Source organism: Onychomys torridus, chromosome 8, assembly GCF_903995425.1.
Source record: "Onychomys torridus chromosome 8, mOncTor1.1, whole genome shotgun sequence".
Classification (NCBI taxonomy): domain Eukaryota; kingdom Metazoa; phylum Chordata; class Mammalia; order Rodentia; family Cricetidae; genus Onychomys; species Onychomys torridus.
The window spans coordinates 65,381,640-65,394,366 of record NC_050450.1 but is presented as its reverse complement, the minus strand read 5'-3'; the positions used below and the strand labels follow the sequence as shown (position 1 = coordinate 65,394,366).

At 41.5% G+C, this 12,727-nt stretch overlaps 1 protein-coding gene across 1 annotated transcript in view; it reads left to right on the top strand.

The window, feature by feature from the left end:
• Window positions 1-12,727, top strand: part of Efcab5 (EF-hand calcium binding domain 5) — a 98,243-nt gene that overhangs the window by 65,311 nt on the left and 20,205 nt on the right. The window contains exons 11-13 of the mRNA XM_036195375.1: window positions 1,616-1,785; window positions 3,380-3,608; window positions 9,282-9,434. Of these exons, the coding sequence (XP_036051268.1) occupies window positions 1,616-1,785; window positions 3,380-3,608; window positions 9,282-9,434 (552 nt within the window). The remainder of the gene's footprint in view (window positions 1-1,615; window positions 1,786-3,379; window positions 3,609-9,281; window positions 9,435-12,727) is intronic.

Here is a 12,727-nt window from a genome sequence, read left to right as displayed (position 1 = left end):
AGTGGGCTCCAGGACATCCAGGACTACATAGAAAGAACCTGTCTCAAATCAAGGGGTGGGGAGAGATATTAGAATGGTTTATAAGCTGTGGGACAGCTAGTGCAACAATGGCTGTCTGCCGCCAATGGAAGGCCCAAGAATCCTGTAGCTGTTCAGTCCATGAGGCTGGATATCTCAGCTGGTCTTCAAGTATCCACTGGAATTCCAAAAAAGTGGTTCCAACACCAGGGAAGGAATGGACTTGCCAGTGAGGGAGGGCAAGCAGGCAATGCCTTGTTCTTCCACGCCCTTTATATAGGCTGCCACCAGAAGGTGTAGCCCAGATCTAAGCTAGATCTCCCCCCACCCAAAAAAGATCGATTTAGGGTGGATCTCAAATAATTCAATCAAGAAAAATTCTTCACAGGTGTGCCCAACAGCTTATGCTTTGATTAATTTGAGATGTAGTCACCTTGACAATCCAGAACAGCCATCACAGGGGATAAGGATGAGTATAGACTATGAACCTAGAAGAGAAGGGAACAAGAGGTGTTGAGAGAGGGGAACGCAAAGGGTCCCTTGTGACACGAAAACAGAAAGGAGGCCATGGAGTGGGGGAATAAGGGAGAGAAAAGAGGGAGAAGAAGAAACAACAAAAGCAAACTGTCGGGTGGTGGCGCACGCCTTTAATCCCAGCCCTTGGGAGGCAGGGGCAGGTGGATCTCGGTGAGTTCGAGGCCAGCCTGGGCTACAAAGCAAGTCCCAGGACAGCTAGGACTGTTATACAGAAAAACCCTGTCTCAAAAAACCAAAAGAAAAAAGAAAGAAAAACAAACTTTGATGAATGCCACACTGAAACTTAATTTTTATATGCAAATTTTTAAACAGAAAGTCTACAGTCTTAGTCTCCACAAAACTTTCCTGATATGTCCCCAATCAGATCCAGGCTGTTAAGAATTCTTTGAGGCTGGGGAAATGGTTCAGCTGTTAAGCACATTTGTTGCACTTGCAGAGGGGACCCACCTTCAACTCCTGGCACCCACATGGTGACTCACAGTCACTTGTTACTGCAGTTCCAGGAGATCTCATGTCCTCTGCTGGCATCAGGCATGCACGCAGAGCACACACATGCATGTAGCACCCATACACATAACATCAAAATAAAGAAATCTTTTTAAAACATAAAACAAATCCTCAGGAACTTTGTTTTCACACTCATGTTTAGATAGTGAAAGTGAGTGGAATGCAGGCATCCTCTTGCTGGGTCCTCTGAAATCAGTAGTATTCTTTGCTAAAGTCCCTCACCTCCAACTAAGATTGTGGTTCCAAGGGAGCTAAGTTTTGAACCTTTAAATTTGATTAGAGGAAGAGGTTTTGTTTTGGTTTGAGTTGTGTTTGTTTTCAGTAAAGCAGTCTAACTACATATAAGACACCCATTCCACTGACTAAATGTAATTCAGGTTTGAAGGGCAGTGTGGTATCTGCTGTTTTCCTACTGCCCATGACGGGTAATCTCTGTGTCACTTATTCAATGAAATTATTGGTGCTAGATTCCCAAATAGGCTAGCAAAGGAATTAGGGGATCTCTGTAGCCACTGACAAATGCAAATCCATGGTGAGAAATATTTTGCCACAGGATGCTGAAGCTCATGGAAATAAGAAGATCAGTGCTCACATTTCCCTCTTAGAAGAAAACCTCCTCCTGCCAGAGAGAGGGGATGTTCTCTTGAGGAATGTGGCTTGTACGCTGGATGATGCTCCCTTTGTACTGAACAAAGTGCTCTACAGGGACATGAAAGGAATCAGGTAAGAACTTGTTGAAGAGTCAGTTTCTTCCGTTTTAAAGGTAGGAGCTCACAGACTTCAGGCTGGCCTCCAACTCACTATGTGGTCAAGGCTGGCCTTGAACTCCTGATCCTCCTCCCTCTACCCCCCCAAGTGCTGGATTACAACAGGTGTGTGCCATCATGCCTGGCTCTGGTTACACCTTTCTTTCTTCCTTTCTTTTCTTTTCTTTTTTTTTTTTTTTGCTTAAGATTTATTTATTTATTATGTATACAGAAGAGGGCACCAGATCTCATTACAGATGGTTGTGTGAGCCACCATGTGGTTGCTGGGAATTGAACTCAGGACCTCTGGAAGAGCAGTCAGTGCTCTTAACCTCTGAGCCATCTCTCCAGCCCTGGTTACACCTTTCTAAAACAGTATTTTCCCTTCTGAAGTAAGCAGGTATTGAACCTTGGTAATCTGCTCAAGAGAGAACTGTCTCTAAGCCACCAGTGCTTCCAGAATGGGACCTGATGGACTGCCAGTCCTAAATGGTTTTTATTCTTGTTGTATTTTATCCATTAATTTATTTTATGTGTATGGGTGTGTAACTGGTGTTTTCCTGGTCCTGCCTGGCCCAAGGTCAGGACAAATCTCTTTCACCTGCCAGTCCCGCAGCTGCTCAGACCCAACCAAGTAAACACATAGAGACTTATATTACTTATAAACTGTACGGCCATGGGAGGCTTCTTGCTAACTGTTCTTATATCTTAAATCAACCCATTTCTATTAATCTAAAAGTTGCCACATGGCTCGTGGCTTACCGATATCTTAATATCTTCTCATGGCGGCAGCTGGCAGTGTCTCTCTCCTCAGCCTTCCACTTCCCAGAATTATCCTCTCTGCTTGTCCCGCCTATGCTTTCTGCCTGGCTACTGGCCAATCAGCATTTTATTTATAAGAGCAATATCCACAGTATGGGTGTTTTGCTGGCATGTATGTCTGTGTACCACTTGCATACCTGGTGTCTGCAGAGGCCAGAAGAGGGTGTCAGGTCCCCTGGAACTAGAGTTATTGTCAGCTATGAGCCACCATGTGGGTTCTGGGAATAGAACCTAGGTCCTCTGCAAAAGAAACAGTGCTCTTAACTGCTAGTCCATCTCTCAAGCCCCATGATCCTAATTGGTTTTACCAGATCATTTCCAGAACTCACTCTGGAAATGTTTCACTGTTTAGGGGCTCGGCTTTACAATGTTGGCTCCATACCTTGTAGCCCCAGCATCTGGTATATATATATATATATATATATATATATATATATATATATATATATATATATATTTCCTCTAAGATCTAAGGTTGTTTCCTTATCTCTCTTTCTCTTTTGTGGTACTGGAGATTGAACTGGATGCCTCACACATGCCACACAAGCACTCTACCTTTGAACCACACTTCTAGCTCTGTAATTATTTTTTCAAATCTTAACAAGTCAGACCCTCTAAACTGGTGATAATATCTGATTCACCTCCCCTACATATAATGCTTAGAATCATAGAAGACTATATTTTGTTTTCTCTATGGTTTAGTCTAAAGCCTGCAACTTTTCCCTGTCCTTGTATCTACTTTTCAACAGTTTTACAGTAGTGGATGAAGGCAAGCCAATCCATGTCCCACAAGTTCAGCACCATGGGAACATCTTCTTCTGGAATAGTTCCCGCAGAAAGAGTGAGCGTCATGGGTCATTCCTGGCTCTGCCTCTTCAGGATGCATATATGAGGATCTTTGGGGTCCTGGCAATTGACACTCTTCGAGATCCCCATGAAATAAACATCTTCCTACATCATGAGATCAAATTCTATCAAGTAAGTTAGAAGTCTACAAGAGCAGTAGTCAGCAACTTCTCTGTCTAGATGTCTTCAAAGTCAAACCTGGAAGAACATAAGGAGAGTAGAGCTGTATGTAGACAGCATCATCATGCTTGTTCTGTTTCCTTTATGGATCAGCCTTTTGACATGTTTCTGATAATTTATGGAAGGACTTGGACACATCCATGCCTGAGCCTCTCTGGGAATATTGTTCATATGTGTCTCCTGGCATGAAGCATAGGAACAGAAACTGATGCTTTGTGCAGAACCAATGACCAAACTGCTGAGACTCACAAAATAGGAACGACCATGTAGAAGGGCGTGTGGGTTAGCTTTAACTGTTAACTTGACACAAGCTGGAATAACTGGGAAGAGAGTCTCCACGGAGACTTGTGTAGATTATGTTAGCCTCTGGCTATGTCTAGGTGGGGACAGTTATCTTGATACTTAATGATGTGGGAAGACCCAACCTGTTTTGGGCAGCACCATTCAAAGGCAGAGGGTTCCAGAACAGTGGTAGGAAAAAGCTACCTGAGCATAGAAGCAAGTGAGTTTGTTCTCTTTCTACTCCTCACTGTGCCTGTGATGCTTTTGCAGCAGTTCTCAACCTTCCTAACGCCGCGACCCTTTAACACATTCCCTCAGGCTGTGGTGACCCCCACTAATAAAATGATTTTCATTGCTACTTTGTAATTTATGTTGCTACTGTTATGAGTCGTAATGTAAATGCTTTTGGCGATAGAGGTTTGTCAAAGGGGTCTCGACCCATGGGTCAGGAAGCATTGTTTTAGATGCTTTAAATTCCTGCCTTGACTTCCCCGAAATAATGCACTGCAATTTGGAGTTAACCCTTTCTTTCCTGAGTTGTGTCAGAATTTTTTTTTCACAGTAGCAAAAATGAAGCTAGGACAAAGGGATATGTTTGTTTTTATTAATAATGCTCCCTATCAATTTCTTTGTTCTTTCCACAAGAGGTATGATATGCATCCTCACAGCTCCTGTGTAGTGTTGTAATTTCTGATGAAAATGAAGAAGCCCAAATATTTCTTGAGAATTCATGTTTTCAAATTAGATCACGAAAATGATAGGCACATTTCAGACTGAGAAATAGCTAGAACATCTTGATCTAATTTTATGGTTAGAAATTGCAATGAAGCTATAGATTTAAAGCCATGGAGCCTGTGATCCGTTGTAGTCTGGTGTTTCTTCAGGCTGCCAGCTCACAAATAATGACAGAGACTTATTAATTAATTAATTAATTATGAAATCTCAGCCTATAGCTTAGGCTTGTTCCTAACTATCTCTTATAACTTAAATTAACCCATTTATATTCATCAACACTCTGTCATGTGGCATTACCTCTCTTCCATCTTGCACCTGCTGTTTCCTCTCTGTGTCTCCTGGTGTCTCAGCCTTTCTCCTTCCCAGAGTCCTCTCTGTCCCCAGAAATACCACCTATACTTCTTGCCTAGCTATTAGCTGTCTATTTTTTGTTAACACCCATCACAGCAAATACATCTTCACAGTGTACAAATATCCCACAACATTTTCCCCTTTTTGTCTAAATAAAAAGAAAAGGTTTTACCTCTAACATAATAAAACTATATACAGCAAGGACAATTATCAGGTGTTGTCTAAATAAAAAGGAAGGGTTTTTAACTCTAACATAGTAAAAATATATACAATAAGAACAATTATCAGGTAAGAATTATATTTACAATATCCAGTTCATTTGTATCTGGCAAATTCAGAGAAAGTACTGTACTATCTATCCTATCTCAGTGAGTCCAAAGTTTTAGACCTAAACCATTTTCAATCACTACTTGTATTACCATCTTAAAAATATCTTCTTGGACCTTAAAACATCTTCTTAGATAAACAACTTAAGCTTCTATGTTTCTTTTTTTTTTTTTTTTTTTTTTTTTGGTTTTTTGAGATAGGGTTTCTCTGTGTAACGTGGCTGTTCTGGAACTCACTCTGTAGACCAGGCTGGCCTCAGCCTCTATGTTTCTTAACCTTATAAACTTTATATCTCATATGTAAGTTTCTTTTATGAATTTGGCAACAAGGAAAACTATAACTACAACTATCTTGTCTTCAACCCCTTCAGAGACCAGAGAAGGATATAATGTTACCTGAGTAACAGGAAGTGCAGAGCAAGCAACTTCCTAAACTAAGAAATGACATAGACATCTGGCTGCCTGGACAGTCACCTGTGGGCCTAGAATATCTGACAGAGTTCTCTGTGAAGCAGGAATTTTGAAGGACTATATTACCTTGTCTTGGCAAAGTTCAACATTGCTTTCTTTTGTGTCCTGCTTGTCCAGTTTAGACAGCATACTGTCAGCAGTCAAGGCAAGGGCATTTTCTTGCCCAGTGACTAACTTTGCCACAATAAAAGCAAATTCCATATGAAGGTTCTTTGATGCCCATCATCCCTTTTTTAAAGTAAATTGGTGCTGCCACCAGGAGCAGATGTGTCTCACTGTCATGAAAAGCCTTAGGTTATTAAAATATCTTAAGTGCCATATTCTGTAGGTCTCTGAAGTGTTTGAAGACCACCTGTTTATCTAAATTATATATCTGTTTAATCTTGAAAACATACCTAACATGACTACAAGTTTAATTATTAGAGATGACTAACTACTAACCTGTATTTCTTTATTATCCTAAATAGCTTTCAAGGACTAGAACTTTACATTACATTTTAAAATGAGCTGCACAGTTACAATACCTAAAACAAGAATAGAAACATATATACAGTATAACAAAAATAACCTTAAATTTGTATCAATATTCAAAAATCCATATCAATGAAAATATGTGTGATTAATAGTTGTTTTTTCAGTTTAAATGTAGATTTACTAATCTATCATTTTATTCTTTCTATACTATACCCCCCTTTTACCCTTCAGAAAGATCCCTGAATCTAATCTCCTTTGTTTATTTTTTTCTGACCATGACCAATAACAACTTGTAACCAATCCCCCTAACGATGACAAACATCCATATTCCACCAAATGACCAAAAACTACCCATGCCGCCTCTTGGGAATGTGGATATCATGTTCTCTAGACTTCTTACTATTATCTTGATGGCATCTTTAAGGGACCCTGAGAAAATTGGGATAATGGTCAAGTCCTGGGGAACTAGCTGTAACATTTGTTGCCCAGGCTCTGTGTGGTGGGAAAGTGCAGGGCTTACCTGAAGCCCTGGATACAGTAGTCTGTGAGACTGGCTCTCTCAGCTAGCAGCTTTGAAGTTGTTCTGGATGCAGAATTGTGAGGAAACTGTAACGGAGGCATTCTGAGAGGCTGGATCACTTGGGATACTTGTCTTTATTGGTGTCTGGTCCTTTTTTCTGAAGAAAAAAGCCCCACAAACTTTATAGGTAACATATCTGTATTAATACAAGTATGGAATGTGCTGTGTACACAAGTCAGCTAAAGACAATTTTTTGTTATATTTTTGAGCAGGTAAAAGATACTTGTCAACTTTATAAGTCTGTTTGGATTGTATAACCAAACTGTAATATAAATCTCTATTCATGCCATATGAAAGGATGGCATGTAATAATAAGTCATAAAGACTCTGTACCCAACAAGATTTATCATGTCTCATCCAGTCTCAGAGTTGTTCCCGTATCAAGGGATCAGCTTACACTGTCTTGTAGTCTTTCTTTTTTTTTCCCCTCATGTCTATAGCCAAGATTTTTGGGAGGTCTCCCCAATCAAATCTGATCCTTACTAATTTTGAAGGGAACCATAACTTTTGATTCCTGTGGAAACAAAGGCATAACCTCTTCCCCAACACATTTTCTGACTTCCATTTTGAAGTTAAGACATTCTTAAAATGTAGAGGTTGGTTTAATTTAGCAGTTTCCATAATCAGTGTCTCTCAGCATTGTTATTCTTTTCATATTTAAAAACTTTAATTCATTATCTCTAAACTGTTTTCTCGATGACTGTGCATATCCACTTTCTTTTCTTTCTTCAGCATCTAAGCACATTTTTAAGCATACTGTACCTTTTTAGAGTTTTGTGTGTGTGTCTGGACCTGGATTTCTGAGCACTTACAATATTCTCTGACCATGAGACAAACCTTAACCGGCCACACCAGCTGCTGCATGGCTCTGGCAGCAGGCTCCACTCCCATTCAGTTCCCTGAGAGCCTAGCCTCGTGCCAGTGCCTTTACTACCCCAGCTCTGGGAAGCTGCTCAGTCTATAATGCAGCAGGCATCTTTACCCAGCATTCCAGCTGCTCGCGTGCTCTGCTGCACAGCAAGGCCTCTTAAAAGAGACCCATCTCTATACACCGAGCTGCCCGAGAAACTGTTTTCTTACAAAAAGCCTTATGTGGATATTTGAGTCTCCAGGTTGGATTCAGATTTTTCTTTGGGCCTCCAGCTCACAAATAATGAGACAGAGACTTATTAATTAATTATGAAAGCTCAGCCTATAGCTTAGGCTTGTTCCTAACTAGCTTTTCTCCTCTTCCTTAGCCTTTCTCCTTCCCAGAGTCCTCTCTGTCCTCAGAAATACCACCTATACCTCCCGCCTAGCTATTGACCATTCAGCTCTTTATTAACCCCCATCACAGCAAATATATCTTCACACAGGATACAAATCTCTCACAAGTCTGTGGGCTGTAGCAAGTCAGGAGCTTGCTATGCCTGTGCTCCTTGTGTGGGCTGCCTTTGTGCTTCACTTCCCCTTCACCTTACTGGCTGTGTAACTGAGGAAATGGGCAGGTCCTTTCTTGAACATCTTTTTAAATAAGATTCATCCTCATGTCAAATGAAGATGAGACACAGGTATCAGGAAGCAAATAGTAGAGTATGGAACTGTCAGTAAATTAGCTTCTTATAGTCTTCCTAGTGAGCATGCCCAATTGATTGTAAATTAGGCCATTAGTCCTGGAAACTGAACCCCTGGGTTACCATTAGATGACTTCAATCAATCTGTCTATCTATCTATCATATCATCTATCTATCTCCCTTTCTTGAATCTGATCTCTGTGTCTGTTTCTCCCACATATGTTGCATGTGTGTGTGTGTGTGTGTGTGTGTGTGTGTGTGTGTGATTTTGAAGAATTTGTGGTTCCTAGAGTTTTTTGAAAAGGTCACAACTGGTATTATGGACTTCTCTGTGGAACAGTCTTATGCTTATAGGAAGACTGTGTAACTAGCATTTGTAGATCTTGAAACTAGATATATTCTGTTCTATTGACCTGATGGTAAAGGCCATAGATATAAAAAATAATAATATTGAGAGTCGTTAATTCTAGGAATTGGTGGATTGGTAGGTGGATCTCTGTGAGTTCAAGGCTATCCTGGTCTACACAGCAAGTTCTAGGCTAGCCAGACAGGGCCACATAATGAGAACCTGTAATAATAATAATAATAATAATAATAATAATAATAATAGTAAAAGGGCTTTTCCCTTCTAAGTTTATCTTCTTCTGACAGCACATATCTATTGCAAAGCATAGAAAGTTATATGGGCCTCTCTACCCTTTTGATGTCTTGATGATCCTTTTTGCCTAACAGAATCTCAGAGTACCTCTTGAGAACTGATTTTTAACTAATTTGTTGATTATAAATTTAAGAGACAGTTATTACTGACCACTTTGAAGTTTAAAAAAATGCAAGTTAAGTTGTGTCTTCACAGGGTGTTGCCAAGGTCTTCAGCACTGCCTATCACCACGTTCACAGCAGGGAACACATCCTGCACACTGTGATCACTGGCATCAGGTGGCTCTTCAGTATCACATCCGGCATCGCCTCCATCACTACGTACTTTATTGAACCTAGCTCAGAACAGGTAGGTAAAGCCAGGCCGTATTACACCTTTTCAGTGTTATACAGTTATTAAATATTAATGTCTTGTTAATATTTCAGAGTCCTATCATCAGGGATGTGGCTCAATGGTAGATCACTTGCTAGCAAGCTCAAGGCTCTGGGTTTGTTCTCAGAACCACAGACACACAAAGAAACAACCAAATAAAATTATGACCCCCAACTCAAAACTCGGTTTCACATAAGAAGAATCTATTACAAATTACCTTAGGCAAAAAAGAGTATCTTTGACAAAAATGAAAAAGGAGCAGGAAGCAGCTGGAGGAGCTGGCTCAGAGAATATAGACACTTTTTTACAGGTATGATGAGTTCAATCCCCAGACCCAACATGGTAGTAGGAGAAAATCAACTACTGAGACTTGTCTACTGATCGCCACACGTGTGGTACATATAACCTGTACACACATATATGTAGGTGAGAAAGACAGTGAGTGAGAATTTAGCTGGTTTCCAGTATGACCAGATCCAGGATAGACTTTCTCCATAAGGCAAGTGAGATACTTAGGGAAAAAATAGATAAGGAAAATGTGGTCTATTTACAGAATGTTTTACTCTGTTATTTTAAAAAATAATAATAACATGAAATTTGCAGACAACTGGATGGAACTAGAAAAAAAATCATCTTGAGTGAGTTAGCCCAGACCTAGAAAGACAAACATGATCTATACTCATTTATAAGTGGACATGAGCTGGAAGGGAAGGGATAATCATGCTATAATCACAGTCCCAGAGAGGCTAAGTAACAAGGAGGGCTCAAGGTGTGGGGTGGGGTCATGAGTGACTCTCCCTGGGAAGGGGAAATAGAATAGCTGTCTAGGGTGGACTGGAGGTGGGAGTGGGGTAGAGAGAGTACTGGGAAGATGACTGGAGCTGGGGGCGGCGGGGAGGACATTTCCGGGTGTGCTAGAAACCTAGTCAAATGGAAACTTCCAAGAATCTATGAGGGTGACCCTAGCTAAGACTCCTAGTAATGGGGGATACAGAACCTGAACTGGCCATCTCCTGTAACCAAGCAAGTCTTCCAGTGGAGAGATTGGGACATCAACCCAGCCACAAAACCTTCAACCTACAATCTGTCCCACCTGCCAGACGTGCTGGGGTAAAGGTGGTGCAGAACTTGTGTCAGTGACCAGGGTCCATGCCATGAGAGGGAGCCCTCCTCTGACCCTGTGTGGAGGGCCAGGAACCAGAGGCTGGACATCCCAGAGACCTAGGATAGCACCAGACGTGACTGGCAAGAAATTAATTAATTAAAATGATACTGTGCTATACTCGTAGACAGGAGCCTGGAATAATTGTCATCAGAGAGGCTCCATCCAGCAACTGATGGGAGCAAAGACCCACAGCCCAACATTAGGTGGAACTCAGGGAACCCTGCAGAAGAGGGGGAGGAAGGAGGAGGGTCAAAGACACTAGAAGAAAACCCACAGAATCAACTGACCAGGGCTCCTAGGGGCTCCCAGAGATGGAACTGACATCGGGGAGCCTGCACAGGTCTGACCTAGGCCCTCTGCTCATACGGCTGTGTAGCTTGTGTTCTTGTGGGACTCCTACAGTGGGAGTGGGCTGTCTCTGACCCTTCTGCCTGCTGTTAGGACCCTCTTCCTCCTACTAGGTTGCCTCATCCAACCTTAGTATTGGGGAGGTGCCTAGTCTTATTGTACCTTGATATGCTGTGTTTGGTTGATGTCCCTGGGAGGCCTGTCCTTTTCTGAAGGGAAATGGAGGCGGAGTGGATGGGGGTGGGTAGGGAAGGTGGCAAGGAGGGACAGGGAGCAGAGAAGGGAGGGGAAATTTGTTTGGGATGTAATGTATGAGAGAAAAATACATACATACATACATACATACATACATACATACATACTCTTTCTTTCCCCAATTAGAGCATTAAGAGCAGCTTAGTTTGTGTATATAATGAAAACATGGCAGTTAATACACAGTAGTCTTGAATCTGAGCCGAGGTGTTTCAGGCAGTGTTCCTTGGTGTTACATGGCATGACATGATCAGCACATGTTGTGTGTCACATGATAGAACATGGGCAGAGGCTGCTGGAAACATCTCCATTCATTTTGATTTTGAAACAATGATGAAAATTTTATGTACCGCCTCCTACATGGGTTGCAACTTACATTGAAGAGGCTCTAAGATGTATCCTAAAGGTTGAAAACTGCTTAGAAGTCCGGGAAACAAAGATGTGTGCAGAGAATGAAGTGAGGAAGGAGGAGAACTGGGAGAGAGTTGGGGGGGGAGGGTCCTAAAAGCCTCATGAAGGAAAGCTTGTCAAGAAGCGAGTGTTATGCTGGAGAGATGACTCAGTGGTTAGGGACACACCCTGCTCTTGCAGAGGACAGGGGTTCAATTCCTAGAACCCACATCGGATGACTCACAGTCACCTGTAACTCCAGCTTCAGGGGATCTGATGCCTCTGGCTTCTGAAGGCACCTTCACTCAAAGGTACATACCCACACATAGATACACATAATTAGAAATAAAAATAAATCTGGAAAAAAAAAGAAGTGCCCAGTGTGGTGACACACACCTTTAATTAGAAACACACATTTCTAACCCTTGTACTCAGGAGGCAGAGACAAGTGGTCTTCATGAGTTCAAGGCCAGCCTGATTTACATAGCAAGTCCCAACCACAGTAAGACCCTGTCTCTTAAAAACATGTGAATGTTCAACAAATAAAATGTTGCCAAACAGTAGACGATGATGACTAATATTTGACTAACAGATCTGAAAATGACTCACTCAGAACTTGACAAGAACAGTTCTAGTGAAGTAGTAGGGCAATGACCTTATTGAATATTTTTCATTGTACTTCTTTTCCATGAGCTTTTACATATTTTATGGATGTTTTACAGTGCCTTTTGTTGTTATTTATGTGATAGCATCTTACCTAGGCTGGCTTGGAATTCACTGTGTAACCAAACCTAACCTTGTAACCAAGACTAACCTTAATTTATGGTCCCCCCTTCTCCACCTCCCAAGTGCTGGGGATTACAGGCATGTGCTACCATAGCAGGCCTGCCATGCACATATTACTATGAGAAACTCTATAAACACACAGCTTAGCCGGGTGTGGTAACACACGTTTCTAATCCTTGTACTCAGGAGGCAGAGACAAGTGGTCTTTATGAGTCCGAGGCCAGCCTGGTCTACACAGGGAGTTCCAGGCCAGCCAGGGCTACTTAGTGAAACCCTGTCTCAAAACAAAACAGGCGACAAGAAAAAACATAAACACACAACTTTTCAT